The 20,045-nt window shown below is 45.5% G+C and overlaps 1 protein-coding gene across 1 annotated transcript; it reads right to left on the bottom strand.

The window, feature by feature from the left end:
• Nucleotides 1-1,152: 1,152 nt before the first annotated feature.
• Nucleotides 1,153-19,509, bottom strand: LOC144737084 (tetraspanin-4-like). The gene is made up of 8 exons (XM_078619745.1): nt 19,428-19,509; nt 13,663-13,767; nt 12,237-12,428; nt 11,391-11,465; nt 10,597-10,698; nt 9,927-10,058; nt 8,934-9,017; nt 1,153-8,284 (listed from the first exon to the last, which is right to left on the bottom strand). The coding sequence occupies exons 2-8, from the start codon at nt 13,723-13,725 to the stop codon at nt 8,216-8,218; spliced, it is 717 nt and encodes a 238-aa protein (XP_078475871.1). The 5' UTR covers nt 13,726-13,767; nt 19,428-19,509; the 3' UTR covers nt 1,153-8,215.
• Nucleotides 19,510-20,045: the final 536 nt, after the last annotated feature.

Below are 20,045 nucleotides of genomic sequence, written 5' to 3'. Positions count from 1 at the left end.
TTGATGCTTTGATCTATGAAATACTCAGCGTTGTAGTGTGCCGAGTGGTGTATTTCTGTTTCACGAGTGGTATTGCTTCACAAAGCCTGTACTGCTGGACGGATATATGGACCTGGTGACCATTGTGGAAAAGGTCTTACAATTGATGTAAGAAAACCCCTAGACACGAGCTTGCGAGAATAAATTAAATTAAATAATATATTAAGACCCTCCACATACAACAGCTTCGGCAGAGGTCGCAAACGGGTTTTGATTCCTTACCCGTACCCGGCCGCACCAGGGTCGCAAACGGGTACCCGTACCCGGCCGGGTACAGGTAGCCGGGTATCGGGTAGGGTACGGGTATCGGGTACCCGGTTGCGACCTCTGAGCTTCGGTCGGCTGCCAGTGGCGAGTACATCATGTGAAGAGACTGTATTCACATCTGCTTCTCAGCGTTCGCATTCAGTAGGAAAGGCAGATCCCCACAAAGTACAGATGGAGGTGGGGCGGCCATACGGAGAACGTGTTCTCGATATGACCTGATGGAATTCGGAGAGGGAGTTGATCGTAATTGCGATGGCTTTTCATGTAAATATTGAACACAGAATACACAAATGCCGTGCTTTTTACACACGCTTATATATTTGAAACTCGTGGTTTTTCAGCCCGTACTATATGATGAGGTTTTCTTGTCAGATTTCAGTATTAGATGTTGCTATGGGTGTTCTGAAGCCTTAAGTACCAATGCATGGATTTTTAAAATCTTTTAGTGTCTTATTTGCTGTGTAAAAGCGTCCGTGTGCTATTTTGTATTACATGTATTGCCCAATTGCGTCAGAACACCGCAAAACAATTTTCATAAATAATTTTTTAAAAATCAATCACGCCTGCGGAGCAAAGGCCAATAGTGCCAAGCAGCCAGCAACATACTGCACGATAATAATTATCATAAATGAGCTCACGCGTTTCTTGACATGACCAAGGGCAAACGAACTCTGTAAACGAGCGTGGGGGAAAAAAGAGACTGATGATGATGATGATGGGAGGATGGAATTCCCAAGTGGAGCAGTGCGAGTGCATGTTATAGAAAGAGAAGTGTTGTGAACCTCATCGTGGTTGTTGAATGATGTGGCTGTTAAGGAAATCCATCACATGTATGATCCAATGAAATGTGTTTACAGCCAGCAAGCAAGCAACGGCATTTATTGAGGATTCCGGCTCGGCTCGAATGAACGTCACCATATTCTTGGGTCTTTCGGTAAAGTCACGGAGATAGGTTCAAAGAAAATTTTAAAAAATAACAGAAAACTACGACGTTTCGATCGCAACGCAAGGAGTCGTCTTCAGGAAAGACCGATCTACTAGGTGACTTTACCGAAAGACCCAACAATATGAACTGCTGCAGTCACGAAAGCGTTAAGTCAAGAACGTATCACCATGTTCAACGCGTGCTTTGTTCGACATTTTACTTCAACAAACATGCAAACTCCAACTCACGCCACACTCTGGCCTCATGGAGCATAAATACTGCAATCCCATCACACGCACGGTCGCGACTCGATGCCAAGCGTCAACGCCACACAACATGCACGTCTCTTGACACGTCTCTTGACACGTCTCGGTGACAACACAAACCTGCCGGGAAATGTCTCTTGGAGATACGCACCTAGGCTACGTGGCTCGGTGCCGGTCTAAACACAAGTTTCAAAGGTTAAGTTACGTGAAAAAGAAATTACTTTAAATGGATCAGTGCATTGGTGTATTCAGGTGAATCGGAGTGCGGTCGAATTTACATTAATGTCCTAACGATGAACTTGAAGCGTTAATTTAAAGTCACTTTTCTTTCTGGATGCGAAACTTTCGTGACTGCAGGAATTACTCTTTGGTTCTTTCGCTAAAGTCACGTAGAAGAGAAATAATAAAAATAAAACAATAAATTGTTTTTTTTATTAAATAAAACAATAAAATAGTTTCTATTTTTTTATAAATAAAAACAATTGTAAATTTCGATTTAAAGCTTTCGTGACTGCAGGGATTCATCTTCTTGGTTCTTTCGGTAAAGTCACGTAGAATGGAAATAATAAAATAATAAAAATAAAACATAATAAAATAATTCTCACGACGTTTCGGCCACAACACAAGCAGCCGTCCTCAGGTGAAGACCAGGTCTGTCGTGAGAATTATTTTATTGTTTAATTTTTATTATTTTATTATTTCCATTCTACGTGACTTTACCAAAAGAACCAAGAAGAAAAAACAATTGTAGTTTTATTTTTATTATTTTATAAAAAAAAAAATATTTTTTAAAAAAGTTGTCTTTTTGTTATTTTATTATTGCCCTTCTACGTGACTTTACCGAAAGAACCAAGAATATTGGATTTTATTTTGTAAGTCACTTTTCTTTGTGAACACAACTTGAAGCGCACGACGCAGCCTGAGTACGTATTGTTGTTATGGGGGTCATGACTTTATACTCATTGTTTTTTCGGTAAAGTAAAACATAAAATGTATTTTAATTTAATTGTATTTTTTCTACATACGTGACTTCACCGAAAAAAACAATAAAATGTAATTAAAATAAAATTTATTTTATTTATACACACGTGACTTTACCGAAAAAACCAATGAGTATAATTTCTGCAATCACGAAAGCTTCAATTCCAGGTCGTGACTTTCTCAAAACCCCCCTTTTACCGAGTCAGACAACGAGATGTCACCGCTACTGGTCATTAACAGCACACTTGAGATTATATGAAATTCAGTTCTTTAACAGCCCTCCGTCAACCCACTGCTGAAGCTCTGGGACAGAATTTGAATGTTTTTTACATTGTACCTTATAAGCACTGAGCTACTTGAACTTAACATCAAAGTCTTTTTTAAGTGTCTCCCTGATGAAATAAGCGCGACACGACATTCATCTTCTTCCACGCATGTCCCACTCATGCGGGGTCTTTGCCAACGTTCTCCACACCGTCCTGTCCTGCGCCATCTCTCTTTCCACTCCTCGGCCCACCACTGTCCGATCGCACCACATCGTCCCACCTCTTCCTCTCGATCTCTTTCCTTCCACTTGCATCACTTGCACCTTCTGAGCCACATCATTTCCCTGTAGTCTCTCCACACGGGCATTCGTCTCCATTGTCTTTATGTCAAATTTATTTTGCACCATACGCAGCCAACAGCGCTAATTGTAGGTGCGGTGAAAATTCCACATGCTTATGGCAGAGTCAGTCTATTTAAAGGACGATGACCATTCTTTAATGAAATGTTAATGACCACAGGGGAGAGATATTTTGGCTTTGTGCTTGTTCATCACTACCAACACAAACGCGTACACTGCAACGAATAATCCAGTTTAAATATAGTAAACAATACCCCTGTTGATTAAAGCAGAGAAACCGGAACTACCATTTTTCAAATAACAAAAACATACAGCAGTCTTAGCGTTGTTAATGTGCTGACATAGCTAATACCTGAAGCCTATGTCTAAATCGAATTGCTACATTGGCAGTTTTTTTTTACTCGGGTGAAAACTTAAAACATGCGCAAAACGTCCCATTAAATCTTCTCTTTAAATCCTCTTTAATGAACGCGCTCAGTTTACAGCTTGCTAAACACTTCACCGCAGGAGTTACCGAGGGAACGACGTTTGTGCCTGGACCCAAGTAAACATCAGTTTAACACGTGTGAGGCTTTCGCGACCAATATTATTCATAATCAACGTTTTTGGGTTTAGATCACGTTATTTAAAAATGTGTCGTAACCCTCCACCACCCGACACGGCCAATCAGTAAAAAAGTGTCACGTTGACAAAGGACAAATAGTTCACTGCTTTAGCCCACCGGTGTGTTGAAGCGTGAAACCACAACATTTTTCAATTTTTGAGTACTGTGACGTTTCGCTGGTAATTGCATCCAGTATCATCGGGCAATTCGCCAGAATGGTGAAGCTCTGCTCTGTCTCCCGTTCTTATATAGAGCAGCAGCAGGGTGACGTCATCATTAACTCATCAACTCATCAGGTGCAACGATTTGAGGGGGGGGGGTTATTGTAATTATATACTAGATTAGTAATCAGGCAGTTGTTACGATGCGAGTTGTAGATCTAAACCCAAAAACGTTGATTACCAAGTAAACATGTTCGACCCTGTCGGGCAACAACCATGACCTGTGCCAAAACAAGAAGCTCCAGAAACGAGCGCCCACATGCCCCCCCCTGCCCCCTCCAGGTGCGTGACCCTTTTTCAGAGCAGGTGCGCGGTGGAGGTGGCGATGGTGACGGGCGCTCCGACTCGGGAGAAGAGATTAAACAGCAAATACCAAGAACAAACACTGCATTGGAGACGTGTCGCGCGCGCCTGTATATTCAGGCGCTGCTCACAAGAACTGCCGTGAACGCGACTCGCGATTTTTTTTTTAAACAGCCGTGGGTGGCCCTGAAAATCCAGGTCTGCCGCTGAAAAAAATCCTTCATATACCGGGTTTAACACAAATATTATTTCACGGGTTTGTAAACAAGTTTTTGGACTCCGACGTCTCTCATTTGAGTCCGTCCTGCCCAGGTAAGACCCGCCTGTGACGGATTTACGTGTAAACGGCTTTGATGCTTCGATTGAACTGTGGCGACATTAAGTACTTTTAAGCAGATGGTTTGAAACACCCCTCCCAAAACAAACAAAAACCCACGAATTTAAGAACTTTAAATGAGTCACACGAGCGGATTAACGTGTTTTTTTTCCTCTCTCCACTAACCCTGTACCTCTACGCTGCCCCTGCTTTCCCCACGTGGGCAACGTTTTCGCATCTATCCATCGGCAGATTCAAAGCGCCGTGTCGGACCTGCATTTGAAGGACGGGAAAGGCGGCGGGCGGGCACAATTTCGTGGGCGAGAGGCTGCAGGGATTGATCATGGAGATGGATAAAAAAAAAACTCGTCCAACAGAGGTCACAAACAGCAGGCCCGCAACCATCCACTTTGTATCCCTTTGTGGTTTGACCCACGCCATCCACGGTCCCCGTTCCCTCCGTTAGCCAAGACGCAGCGCTTGCATCGTGCACTCACACGCACGGCCCATTCGTCCATCCACTGCTGGATAAGGGCCTCCACATGCCGTGTGGGATATGGGGGTGAGTTCACTGTACTTCACGCACACTGGTCAGTGAGAATTGGCGAAGGCGGGGAGGGTTTAAAGTAAAGTTAAATGGATTGTATGCACTGACCACAATATAGCCATGCAGCAGCCTCTAACAACCTGTTTTGCATGGTGGTGGCCCATCCAAGAATTATCCAGGCTCACAACTGCTTGGCTTCTGATATCTGACGAGAGATGGGTGATTTGACTGTAGGCAGATGTAACATTTCCCAATACAATTAGCAAATATCCTCAAAAATGATGCCATTCGCGCTACATGACAAACCACGGGCTCGAGAATGGATTGTAATTGGTGAATCGGTGACTCGCCTACCACACACTTGCCTGCATTCAAATCAATTCCTAAATAAAAAGGCGAACATGTTTTACAAAGTCAAGGACAAGTGGTCGTCACCGGCCTTGGCACCGATGTATCCTTGCACCTTCATCGCTTCATTCTGCCAGAGCCGCTGTTAAATTGCTTCAGTGCCGTGAGTGCCTTCCAGCAGAGCTATCTAAACACACCGGTCTATTTTTAAATACGTGAATAAATAATTAAAATGTAAAGTACGCACATTCCGCTGGAACAGTGGCCAAAGTAAAAATATCTGCTATCCCAGATTCAGCAGGTACCGCAGATCAGGGGACATTTGCCTACCTCTTGTTAGAAAAAAAAATCAATAAAAGCACTAGGATTCTGGACCTTAAGGCAGACTAACTTGGCACGGCAAACTCAGTGCGACATGTTTTAAAAAAAAATGACGTTAATAAAACTATTTTAACTCGATTCAGTGACGTTTTGGCGTTCATAACATACTTAACTTGCACCTCCCATAGTAATGTAACTAACATCTGGCTGGGTTGCACAGCTGTTAAGTTACAATTTGAAGATAATTGTAAGCAAAATAAAAGTGAACTTGAACTTTTTAACAGAGGTGGGACTGCTGATGAGACCCAGAAGGTTAAAACCAGTCCAGAGTTTCCCTATTGAGACCAATGCTTATGTAAAGCAATGATCTGGACTCATAGATGGATGCTGGTTATGTTATCTAATTATGCTACGACTGCAATATAAAAAAGTTAGATATTTGGCAAATATTTGAACAAATAACCTAATGAGCTAACTAAAATAGGTATACATAAAAAAAACAGAAATGTAATACAGGAACTCCTCCATTTACGTTGCTGGGTATATGCGTCGTCTCACGATAACGTCGCCAACAGATTAGGGAACACGATTCGATTTAAAATGCATCGATCCGCTCGCAACGTTCTGTTGAAAAAGTTTAAAGAACGCGGCGGTTTTAGCGGCGTGCGCGACGACGCATTCTGCCACGGCGCCCACTCTGGCAGGCGCTCAAAGCCTCTGTGCTTACAGCGTCGCCAAACTAATCTACTTACTTTACCAGGTAAGGCCGTACTGAGCTCCACTATATCTCGTTCAGAAGCGACCTGGCCATCACAAATGATAGCTCAGCGAAGTGGCTTATCACGTTAAAATGTAGAGCAGCCAAATACCAGATTTAAAGCTTTCGTGACTGCAAGGATTCATATTCTTAGGTTTTTTTTCGGTAAAGTCACGTAGGTAAAAAAATTTTAATTAATAAAAGTAAAATAAAAATACAATAAAAATTTTACTTTTATTAATTTTAATGTTTTACCTACGTGACTTTACCGGAAAAAACCTAAGAATATCAGCCAAATACCCTCCATCGGAGTTCTTCACTGCAAGACCCACGGGGGCCACTGGTGGGGCCCTTTAGTGCGCCACCTGACGTGCGGCCCCCCGACAATACACAAATAGTAAAAACACCCCTCCAACATCATCATCGTGCTGCTGTCAAACCCCCAATGGTTTCAAATGTGTGGCCGCCCTTACGTTGACGACGTCTTATTGGCGAAAGTGGCCACCCCCTCTGAAAATTTGTGAAGAACACTGCTTTAAATGCTGTGTATGTTGAACTTCTTTCGCACCATACGTAGCCAACCATGCTAATCGGAGGTGCGGTGTAGTACACACTGAGATCCCCATCGCTATCTCTGGTGAGTACTCTGTGTTAACTTACATTATTCATTTAAACTTGTTATATTTTTCGGGGGGTATCTTTTTTGGTGCCGAATTAATATTTTTTCCCTGCAAACTTTGACTGAAAATCTTCCCCCAGGAACGTATCCTAAATTTCTATCATTCAGTCAACGTTAATGTAGGTTCCAATTCACGTCGTTTCGTCGAACGCCGCTTCTGCCAGGAGCACATCTCCAACATAAACAGAGGCCTTCATTTACTCTTGAAAATAAGCAGCTTCAACAGCTGAATTACCTAACGGGCACAACTAAGGGCCTCATTTGAATGCCATGGGAAGAAAAATTCTGCAGTCGAGGGGAAGGCATCTCGTAACGCTGTCAGGAGGCGGTGAACGGCGGCGGATGCGCGTCGTTCAACACACGTAACACACACGCACTCAAAAAACAAACATCCTCCGTATAGCGTTAACAGACTGTTGGTGCAAGTGCTGTTAGCGAGCACTTATGAAGGCCAACATGGCAAACAAGGGGGTGGGTAGCCAGCACCACGCCCGGCCGCCTTTGTCTCCCTGGTGATGTTTACACACCGCACTAGATACTCATTTTAGGCTGAGTCGACATAGGGGAGGAGGCCCAGGACCAGTTCAGATAATCGTCACTGGTGTTGGCCGTGAGCGGCAGAGGTGTGGACTCGAGTCATGTGACTTGGACTCGAGTCATGAATTTGATGACTTGCGACTCGACTTGGACTTGCATAACAATGACTTTGTCCCACCTATGAGATGTGGACTCGAGTCATGTGACTTGGACTCGAGTCAGACTCGAGTCATGAATTTGATGACTTGCGACTCGACTTGGACTTGCATAACAATGACTTTGTCCCACCTCTGGTGAGCGGTAATCGAACTCGGGTCGCCGGGTTCGTAGCGCAGCGCGCTAACCGTTGTACTACCGGCTCGCCACACACACACATACTCACACACATGCTCACACACGTACTCAGACACGTAAACACACACGCACACACGCGCGCACACACATGTGCGCACACACGCGCGCACACCAGCTGGACTCCGTCACTCGTAGTCTTTCTCCTCGGCTCGAAGGTGACAGAACATTGTCATGGAAAACACCATGCCCAGGATCTGTGTGCAAGAGACGAGAGAGTGCAACCACGTTGTTAGCACAGCAATGTCTGCACAGGGAAAACCTCATGCTGTTCCCACCGACCGTGCAAACGAGAGTTCCATGACCCCCATCCCGACTCCTGCCTGATAAGATTTCCATCCTCTCCTCTCACTCTTATCACAGAATGGCGACCTCGAACCACAACCGACCAAAGTCAATCCATTCAGATTCACTTCTCCCACCGATTACAAAACGATCGCTAAATATTTAGCCTCGATTTTACATTCTTTTGCATTATTTTCTATCCCTCGTGTGATGGTGTTTTATTTGTTATTTGTTTATTCCCGATCGATTCACTTCGTTGCTGCACCTTACTTTGTATACTTTTGTCAATTGCAATTTCGGTTACTTAGGTCACCCTTGCAAATGAGACTCCTATCCTGGTCTCTTGAGTTCTCAACTGGCTCAACAAACATGAAGTTTGAAACTACCGTTTCAGCTCACCAGCAAGCATTCCCCCCCACCCCTCCCTAAAGAGGATTTTGCGAAGAGTTCACGTTTGAAACTATGACGTTTGCCTGCATGCGACCAATACAATTGTGTATAAGAAACCCATAATAAAAAAAACAATAAAAAAACTTGTTTAATGCACAGCTGTGGATTTACTTGAATGGTCGCGATTCCGAGGCAAAAGATTCCAACGTAGATGAGATTGTCTTTGATCCACGACTTCAACTTTTCATAACAGCCCTGGAAAAAAATATATATTTGAAAGGTCAAGGTCAAAAGGTCACCGTGGCCGATGCCACCACACCAAGCCTTTGCTTGCTTCCGCCGAATCTCTCAAATGCTCTCTGCGATATCATATTTCACAATATAGAAATGTAAACACACGACGATTATCACGATTCCAGTTTTTCGTAATTTGGTAAATTTTCCATATTTTTAGTCTTCTTTTTGTACTTTGCAGTACTCCAGGTTCAAATACATTTTACTTCAACGTTATTCAACTGCCAGTTGGCTCAACTTAAGCCTGCCATTAGCCTTTTTAATCGTAACACTCTACCATGCGTACAAAGATCGAATTGGTGACAGGAAAATTCCAACGCAACAGAATACGAGCATAGACTGGAAAAGTCATGCGTTTCAAACAAGACAGAAACGTGTACAATGCAGTCGTGCAGTTTGCAACAACGACAACAAGAAAATCAGCATTTCCTGAAGATCTGCATTGTGATCCTCTTGGCTTAGGTCACCATCAAAATGTGACGAAACCGGTCAACATTCCGGGTGTCACCGCACCGCAGTTGCAGTCAAATCGGCGGTCTTCAGGAAATGCCGATGGATTGTTTTGCATGCGCACAACAGCTGCGTGCTTTTGTTGTTAAACTAACGCGCACCAACGTACACGTCACCTACGCACGCGTCACCTACGCGTGCCTCGACTCATTCCAACACGGTGTACCGGCGGCAGCGTCGATGACATGGCTTGACTTCTGCTGGCCACCTAAGCTGTGCCAGGCTGGCTCGGTTTTGCCAATGGAATTCCACGTATTACCAAGCGCTCCAGCCTCCCCTGGCCTGGCCTGTCTCTGGTACAATTGCACCGTGCGTCAAGGCTCTTGTATAAAACTGAGAGACACGCGGCGACTGGCTCACCGGTCTGGCGTAGGCAGAGCTTGGCACGGAGCCGCAGCCACTGGCAAAGTCCCGGCAGCACGAGTCCGGCACGCGACGCTCACCGAACACAGCGAACCAGTCGGTGTGGTTGTGCACACCGCAGCAGCCAACCTGCGGGCGGGTGGGCGGGCAGAGGGATGGGTCGGACGGCACGCACGCGATTTAACCGTCGCATCCAATGCGGTGGGACGGAGGGGGAAAAGCACGGACGGCATCTAGAGGAGGGCTAAATAAAATAAACCGAGGCAGCGTTTCCATGCACTGCAGACTCACGCGAGTCGGGTAGCTCCCTCGCAGTAACACTTGCAAGACCGCGTTGCGCCGACAAAATGAAATGTAAAATGACAAATGAATATGTTCCCACCTACGACATTTCCGATCGCAGCACGCTTGATGGTGTATTTCCGATCAGCCCCCCACACCCCCCCACAATTTTGACGGAAGGAAAGTAGGGCCCACCCGGTGCAAAGCGAGAGCCCGACCCAGAACATTTGTATTCAACAAACAATACGGAAATATGGAAAACGCGAGTTCTTTAGCTCGTTTGAGTCAAGGCGGCTGTTGCGAACGGCGTCTGCCGGGCGTCACCGCTCTGCCCTCGGGAATGGCTGCGCGATTGTAAAATGAGCATAGCGTGATGGGAGCTGACCTCGGAGTGCAGGGTGTTCCACGCGTTGGTGAGACCCACGTTGCCTTCGGTGCCGTACAGGTGAAGGCCCTGCCTCAGGTCGTCCTGGGCCCAGTCCTCTACCTGTGTGTAGCAGGGGCGGCGGGAGCGGTAGTGTAGCGGTTAGTGCGCCGCACTCCGAACCCGGTGACCCGGGTTCGATTCCTGCTCACGGCCAACACCAGTGAAGATTATCTGAACCATTCATAGGCCTCCCCTATAGGTCGACTGATAATGTATGCTTCTTTTGGTGTCATCTGGTCCAACACCATGTGAGACTGGGTTCTAAGAAAAGCTGTTGTCTCTGGTGTGGACCAATCAATTTGAAGAACAGTGCATACATTATCAGAGTTGTGACTTTTGTTTGCATTCCGACCGCAGGTATTGTGGTCAATGCAAACATGACTCCTTGTAAAAAAAAGGTGTCAGTTTTGTTGCCAGATAAAAGGGTAAAAAAACAATTCTCTTATGATTTACTCTTCAATAATACGACACTTAAAATGGCAAATCAAAACGTTTGTCCTTGATCAGCCAACCTTTTAGCGTGACTCCTAACCCCACCTCAGAAACGCCCTGGCCACAAATATTTAAAATGTCTTTGTCTCTCTAGTCGTTTTCAAACGTCTTTCTCACTTCTTACTTCCTTGAGTTGATGTTAATTGTTACCGCCTTTTCGTGCGTAGCGCCCCGAGTCACAATTGTTTAAGGGGGCAGTTTATAAATAAAAATGTATTATTAGTCAGAATCTTCCCTTCCGTTCAGCACCCGACGCTCACCTGTCCCTGGTACACGAAGAACAGAACTCCTCCCACAAACTCGGCCAGGAACACGACGAGCAGGAGCACGAAAAACTAGACGGGGGGAGGGAAGAGAAGACGAGACGGCGATTTTCTCTCCCCACTTACCCAGAGGGCAAGTCATACTAGTACGTCACCCAGAGGGCAACTCATAATCGTACGTGCCGAGCGTTTGCTGGGTCCCCAACGCTGAGATGCAAGGGGATCCAATCCCATTTTCCACCGTCTGTTAGTGAACCGGGATTTTAAGTGTACAGTGGTGATTTATTGAAACTGTGAAAGATTTTAATTTACCAGGTAAAGCCGCACCTTTGCCAGGCGCAGGGCTAATGATGCATTATGTTGCGAGCGACGTCAGTCAGTGCACTGTGAGGACGCGGCGTGTTTAGTTTGTTGTCCTTCGCCCGCACCTCCAATCTGCACAGTTAGCTACGTACAGTGTGAAATAAGTTCAACATACATACAAAGCCCACTGAGCTATTAGCTCTGTTTCAGAAGCGTCACAAATGATAGCTCAACGAAGTGGCTTATCACGTGGAAATGTAAAGCAGCCAAATACTCTAAACGCATGTTTCTAAATGTGGAGGGAAAAACCCGAGAAAAATCCACACGACCAACGGGGAGAGAGAACACGCAAATTCCAAATATACAGCAGGCATCAGTCGGAATCAAACCCATCACCTCCTGCATACCAGGCGAGCGAGTCAACATCTCGCCCCCGCGGCACCCCCGCCTAGAAGGGACCTCAGAGGTAAGTAGCTCTGTGGCATCTGCTCCCATTGGTCATTCTCGAGCGCGAAGTTGCCGCCGGGTAAGCGAGCGTACGGTGAGCAGGAGGCACGGATTCTCCTTGATGGCGCCCAGGCAGCCCAGGAAGCCCAGCAGCATGGCGGCGGCACCCAGCGCAATCAGCAGGTTGGCGGCCGACAGCAGCGGCAGGTTGGGAGACACGGCCGCCACGCCGCCCTGCGTGATGGACAGCCAGATTCCGACTCCCAGCACGCCGCAGCCACCAAGCTGCAACGGGGGGAAGGCAGGGAGGGGGGAGAGAGGGTGGGCGGGTGAGAGGGTGCTCGGGTGAAAGGGTGGGCGGGTGAGAGGGTGGGCGGGTGAGAGGGTGGGCGGGTGAGAGGGTGGGCGGGTGAGAGGGTGGGCGGGTGAGAGGTTGGGCGGGTGAGAGGGTGGGCGGGTGAGAGGGTGGGCGGGTGAGAGGGTGGGCGGGTGAGAGGGTGGGCGGGTGAGAGGGTGGGCAGGTGAGAGGTTGGGCGGGTGAGAGGGTGGGCGGGTGAGAGGGTGGGCGGGTGAGAGGGTGGGCGGGTGAGAGGTTGGGCGGGTGAGAGGGTGGGCGGGTGAGAGGGTGGGCGGGTGAGAGGGTGGGCGGGTGAGAGGGTGGGCGGGTGAGAGGGTGGGCGGGTGAGAGGTTGGGCGGGTGAGAGGGTGGGCGGGTGAGAGGGTGGGCGGGTGAGAGGTTGGGCGAGTGAGAGGGTGGGTGGGTGGCTTCAAGTTCAAGTGTGTTTAGTGTTGCCAGGTGAGAACTCAAAGAGGCCAGGATGGATTTCGTTTGGATAGCCTCCAGAGTGACCTGGGGCATTCGTCTGCCAGTAGAGGGCGATTGATTGCTGTTTATTATCCAAACGAGTAGTTTGCGGGTAATTTTCAAAGTCGGACGCCGACTCCAGCGCACAATGGCCTAGTCTTGCGGAGTGACGTCAGGGGATCTTTGTCGTCCGCTGTGAGTGAAGCAAGACGGTGAGTCGCGCCGATGTGGTTATTACGCTACCGGCAGTGATAACTGAGGCGGCCGCTGGATTCCAACCGTGAGCCCCTGGAACAAACGGCGAACCGCGCCGGCGCCCGGCCACGGAGTCACCGTGAATAGGTCAGTGGGTGAGCAGTTGGGTGTAGGTGGGCGAGTTTGTGGTGGGTAAATTAACGAGTTAGCATGTTGCAAGTGAGGAAGTGAGGTTGTGAGTAGTTGAGTGAGTCAATTAGTGAGTGAGCTGGTTAGTAGTTAAGCGAGTGGGTGAGTTGGAGACTTTGTGTGAGTAATATAAGCGAGTCAGTGAGTAGTTCAGATGGTGAGTTAGGAAGTGAATAAACAAGTGGGTGGTTTAGTAAGTTAGTAAATAAGTGAGCTCGTGAGATGCTCAGTGAGTGGATGAGTTGGTAAGTAGGTCAGTGTGTTTGTGAGTGGGTAATCCAATCGATGGGCTGGTAAATGAGCGAGCTGCTGAGTGAGGAGGGTACTCACCCAGAAGACCAGGTTGAAGACGAACAGCAGGTACTTGAGGCAGTAGTGGCAAGCCCTCCCCATGCCGGCGGCTGTGTTCCTGATAGGTGATGTGAACTGCTGAGCCTTAAGCAACAAAACACAATCGGGTGACTCTTTTTACAAAGTCAACACCGTGCTACATATTACTGTTATCACCGTTATTACTGCATATACCATAAGCTTCAGCATTATAAATGGGTACACCCACAGTTTGTTGATCAGGACATTGAGGTGTGTGTCAAATTTCTTTCGCACCGTACGTAGCCAACTGTGCTAATCGGAGGTGCGGGGGAAGTTTGGGTAATCTCAAGTCTTCCAAGACATCAATCCAGCGTGGAGTAGTAGGTCACCAACCTCTAGCTAAAGACTTCCCCCTCCTGGAGATCCTTCGGCCAGCAGTGACGCGAGCCAAGAAATTACGGGGCTGCGCTTTAACCTCTTTATTATTTTCACCTGACTTGCGTCTCTAAAATTACTCACTTAGTTTCATCGGCCGAGCAGACACCTTTCAGAATCAGAATCTGTATTTAGCCTGGAGGAATCCGATGACCTATTAAGCTCTTTTTCACAGATGTCCTGTAGCTCACAGATGTCTAGTAGGACATCCTTTCCTTGCCTGGCTCCCATGCCAGGCTCCCTGGGCTAACATCCCGGTGAGAGGGGTTGAGCCAAGGGGTCCGGGTCTCCCCGACTTCCGGCGCTTTGTCAATCCACTGCTAGATAAGGGCCTGCCAACGCCACGTCGGTGATGAGGATCACTTGATCATACTTCACCGCGCTGGGCCAGCTCAGTTAACACTCGCCAACCAGCGTTAGCCGCGGTTTGTGAACCGTACTCAAGCGTCGCCGGTTTCGTAGCGGAGAGTTCTAATCAATGCTCCACCACTCCACCCCAGCCATTCAACATATGAGAAGTTCCACAAAAGTTGGGTGTGGCAAAGTGGTACCGTTCAACGCTCCCAGCCCACCGGGGAGCCACCGGATGACCATGTGGAACCTGAGCCATGGCCATTCTAAAATTATTCACACCCCAGTATATGGCAAGGCACGCACACCCACACACGCCGAGGGTGCAAAGTGCTGTGTCGGCTGTATGTATGTATGCATGTTGAACTTCTTTCGCACCATACGTAGCCAACCGTGATAATCGGAGAAGCTGGGGGAAAGACTGCCTGCACACCGGGGTCGACGTGATATTACTTTTCACAAAACGATAGGAAAACAAATTTCACGATAAGGCGATCATCGCGATATCAGTTTCCCATGACGCTGTAAGAACAGTTTTCATTTTTTATAATATTGTCCGCCTTTTGGCGTTGTTCTCTAGTCTGACACTGGTGAGACTAGGCCATAAAGAAGGCTGCTGTCTGGTGTAGGCCAATCCGTTTCAAATACAATATTATCAGAGGATGTTAGTTTGCATGTTCACCACAAGCACCGTGTGTGGTGAATGCAGACACGATTCCTTGCAAAAGGTTTCTATTTGGTGTTTGAACATCTTAACACCTAAATTTCGATTTAAAGCTTTTGTGACTGCAGGGATTCATCTTATTGGTTCTTTCGGTAAAGTCACGTAGAAGGGAACGGCTGCTTGCGTTGTGGCCGAAACGTCGTGAGAATTGCATTTAATGTTTAATTTTTATTATTTTATTATTTCCCTTCTACGTGACTTTACCGAAAGAACCAAGAAGATCTTAACACCTGTATTATTGTTGGAAAGGGTAAAACCTATTTGTTGCTATCTTGATTTGAAGCTTTCGTGACTGCAGGAAGCCATATCTGTTCCACCTGATGACGGTCGCTTGTGTTGCAATCAAAACGTTGTGATCTATTATTTTTTCTACCTACGTGACTTTACCGAAAGAACCAAAGAGTATAGATTCCTGCAGTCACGAAAGCTTCAAATCAAGATTAAAACCTATTCTTACTTGTCATACTTTGACACTGCCAAATAAATGTCCCATGGCATGCATCGCAATGTGTACCATCATCAGCCATGGTTAATTCACTGCAGGATGAAGGCCTCCCCAAGAAAGCGCCACCTCTAATGATTCTGTCAAACGACAATCCACCTAGTCCGTGCACACGAACCGATTTCATCGTTCCATCTCTCTCCGTGCGAGTCCTCTTGGACACGTCCTATTTTCTGGCAGCCACGAAAAGTATGCGAATGTATTTTCTATTTTTGAATCAATGTTGTCATTACTTTGTGAGCAATTATAATGCAATTGTGCCATAAGTTACGTTCCATGAGATACAATGTCAATATCTTTCACAGCGAGTAGTGCATAACTTTGTATTATCAACAGCTTAAGTGTTTACTGTTGCTCCACATTGTTCGTGTTGCGTTCACCGTGACACCCTTGATCGTGTTTGTGTTGTGTCTCTGGTTCGTGTTGTGTTCACCTTGTATTTTTGTATGTATGTAAGTTGAACTTCTTTTGCATCTTATGTGGCCAACCGTGCTATTTGGAGGTGTTTGTGTTGTGTATCTGTGTTGTGCCTTGTACTATTTTTGATGTTAAAGTGGTTTGCAATGTTCAGTGTTTTTTAAAGGATATTTGCATGAATGACGCTTTATGAAATAAATTAGTATTTTCAAACAAGGCTGGAAGATGATGTGATGTAACTACATGATTTCAACATGCTGCCTCTTCCCCCACAAGAGGGGTCACATCTTTTAATGGTCTACAAAGAGTGTCCATCCCATGTCAATATAACTGAACATTTTAATTATCAAGAGCTGGAATATTGTGAAAAAAACTACTTTAATACGATGGGGGGTTGTTGTTTAGTCCTTGGTAATATCATTAGCCGGCTACGGCTAAGAATGTGGCTTAATCTTGGGCGACTGCTCAGATTTTAAACAAAGAATCTCAGCACTCCCGAGTCACACGGTCAGCTGAGACATTGATACTGTGATTTATACAAATGCAAAGACATTGTTCTTCATTAATACAATAGTCCAAATGAATTGAGACAAAACACAGCCAGTACAAACAAGGCAGGGCTGTAATAAGGAGGTCAATAACTCAAACTGTACAGAGGGGAAACGGTACACATGCGACAGAAAAAGATGTGAAAAATGTTGAAAAAAATTATATTCATGAAATAAACTATCACCCTGCACTGTGACATTTCATTGAATCGCTCGGGAAGCGGGCGAATTATGCCACGTGCCTAGAATTCAGAGAGATTTTCCTGTGAAATTAGACATGATCCATCGCGACAAAAGCGCTTTCGGCAGCGTGGAAACAGATTTTTACGTAGTGCAAATAGCACCCACGATGTTTTCCGTGAGAAGTGAAACTGAAGTTACTTATTGTTATTTTTGCACGTGCCCAAACAACAAACACAAAGACTCGAGGCGTGCGACCAACGGGGACACGTGGGTCGACTTTTGGCCACGTTTCACTTTTCCATTGAAAAAAAAAACCCCAGCCCTTCCTTGTGAGCTCTGACAAAAGGCAATCCTGTGAATACCACGAAAATAAATGTTCTCATTGTGAATGCACGAGCGTGTGAAAAAACGTTATGGGCGTGCTTTCACAGTGCCAACTGCCATAATTTGTCACGACATGATATAATATACACTTTCATAATACTGCAGGTAGAATTAGAGTGACAATCGTAGAAGGAAAAGGCTGAACATAAACAGAAGACTTGATGCAGGTGGTAATGCGAAGGAAACTGAGCTTGGCATAAACTCAACATGTTGTGGCACAGGATAGAGGAAAGTGGAAACATATCAGAAACATTGCATTGGACACCCACGGGCTTTCTGCCCATGGAGTTTTGTTGAAGATTTAAAATTAGAAAATAAATTGGTGATTAATAAGGATTGAAGGTAATAATGTCACTAAGTGATTGTAGTACTTTGCTAGAAAGCTAGATCATCATTATCACAAATATCAAGTCAGCACATGGACCCATACGTCTCTATGTCAATGGAGACCTGGATTATTGTATAATGGTATAATGGTTGTTGTGATCATTACGGTGATTATTTATTGCCCAAAAGATTACAAACACAGTGGCTGTATTGACACTGATTTTATAGGTGGTGGTAGTCTCATTGCCTATGACTAAAACTGCACTCGGTTTAAAGCTCTTCCATACGTTTAAGGTGCCCACAAATAAGATGATTACCGATGATAGTCGATGCAAATTCTGATAAAATTACTAATGGACATCACAGGTGCGATCACATGATATCAACAGCGATCGTGGCAGTGATTAGTAACGGTGATGATTCAAATTGTGCTGTCAATTGGCAGATGCTTATCGGATCCATATAGGGTCCTCGTCTAAAAGAAGAGGGCCCTTGTTGTCTATAGATATCTGGAAGTTCGCCAGAAACGATTCAAGGCTTAATATAAAAACCGGTCCATAGTTTTGCTTGTACAGCAGCATTAAAGCAATGCGATCTAGATTTGAAGCTTTCGTGACTGCAGTAATCCATACTCTTTGGTTCTTTCGGTAAAGTCACGTAGGTAGAAAATCAAATAAATCACGAAGTTTAAATTGCAACGCAAGCAATCATCATCAGGTGGGAAAACCACAGCAATAATTTTGTTTTGCTGCTGAAGTGGGAGAGAGATTCCGTGGTAAGAGATTATATACGCCCAGCTGATGCTGATTGCATGTGTTGCAATCGAAACGTCGTGGTTTATTTTATTTTATACCTACGTGACTTTACCGAAAGAGCCAAAGAGTAAAGCAATTCGGCTGAAAACAATGGACTGGGTCCCAGTAGAGCATGTGGCTGATGCGATGTGGAGAAAAACACGGTTATATTTTTACGTGGCGGACAAGATACAGAAAACACAGGCGTGTAGTGTGAAGATTATTTATGTTGTTACACAATACCAACATGACATCAGCGGTTGTGGCAATGCTCAGTGATGATGGCGATTATCGAATTATGCTGAAGATATTGATATTGGCCGTGACTGATGGCCTTTTATCATTAACAGCATCTTGATGACATTATCGGTGGTTGTGCCAATGATCTGCACTGATAGGGCACAAATGGAATGAACTTTGACCTGAGGAATCATAACCAATGTACGAGCAAAAACTAAAAAGATTAACGATGCCAGAGCCAAAGCTAAATCCCAAATAACTGATCATTGTTATCGATGCGCACTGATGACATACAATTAAGCATTTAATCCACACCTTACATGGTAGAATAAAAGTGTGTATGTTTAAGTGATGTGTCTACCTTGCCTATACTTTGCACTCCTGAAGTGTCTTTGTTATTTTTGTTTGTTGTAACGTTCTAACTCCGTGCCCCGACTGAACATCTGTGAGACAAAGAGCTTGGTAGCTCATCGGATTCCTCCTGCAACGTCACCCCGCTCATCTCCACCGCCGGCCTTGAAACCAGCGGTGGACATTCCACGTTACCATGACGAGGACGTCCATCAATGTTGTCCGTACCTGCACCGACGATTAATCGACCTTTTGAGGTAAAACAATAATTGTTGACGCGCCGATACGGCACTCCGGCGTGCAAACAAAACAGCACGCATGTGAACACAATTGAGACTTACAAATTTTTGTTTTAAAAGTGTAAAATGTGATAAAACATCAACAGTGGTTGACGGTGCAGCAGAGCCGATGAGGCGAATGCACGCACGATTTTAATCGGCAAGAAACATTTCTAACAGCAGCCTGCGGTAGTAAACTCCGCGGTATTTACAAGGGAAGGTGATGTGAGAGAATGTAAAATAAATTACCAGTTGCCGCACTATTTCTTAATGTTCATAAACGCGATCTTCAACAACAACAATAGCCCGGCTCGCCTCCGTCCACAATCCGTACATCGGATAGGCATGCGCCGCCCTCCGATTGGCTCAGAGTGAAGGGCACGCGCGCGGATTGGCCAATAGCGAGAGGGGTTCTGCCTGTAAGTTGTACGAAATGTAAAAGTATTTGCAAGTGCGTTTATTTTGGGCTGTACCACAAATATAGGTAGAATGTGCTTTTACATCGTTGTTATTGTTCTTGTGTTTATAACAAATACGTTTAATAACGGGAAGTACGATATTAAACTGACGATTAAATTGTTATAATAAGACGAAAAGTATCTCTATTTGGAAAAAGAGTAAGAAAACGGTGGAATTAAATTAACCTACAATTATTGTCACACCTTCTGGTTGTATTCGAATGGTAAAGTCCAAACAATGATGTCACTGACTTGAGATTTGTATAAAAAAAATTTGAAGTTAAATAATTTACGAATATTTGACGGAAACACGTTTAGTTTCGAAAATAATTTCCCCACGCCCGCCTCTCTCCACCCATCAGTATTATTATTTATATTATTTAACTACAAATAATTTCCACAAAAAAAA

This window comes from Lampetra planeri, chromosome 64 (genome assembly GCF_965212315.1).
Source record: "Lampetra planeri chromosome 64, kcLamPlan1.2.h2, whole genome shotgun sequence".
NCBI classification, from domain to species: Eukaryota; Metazoa; Chordata; class Hyperoartia; order Petromyzontiformes; family Petromyzontidae; genus Lampetra; species Lampetra planeri.
Note: the sequence above shows the minus strand (reverse complement) of the source record. Positions and strands in the feature narration are given on the sequence as shown.

Coding starts and splice junctions, on each gene's coding strand:
- LOC144737084 (XM_078619745.1), bottom strand. CDS start 13,725: ATGGGGAGGGCTTGCCACTACTGCCTCAAGTACCTGCTGTTCGTCTTC. Junction 12,429..13,662: donor TCTTCAACCTGGTCTTCTGG/GTGAGTACCCTC, acceptor CCCCCGTTGCAG/CTTGGTGGCTGCGGCGTGCT. Junction 8,285..8,933: donor TCGGAATCGCGACCATTCAA/GTAAATCCACAG, acceptor TCTTGCACACAG/ATCCTGGGCATGGTGTTTTC.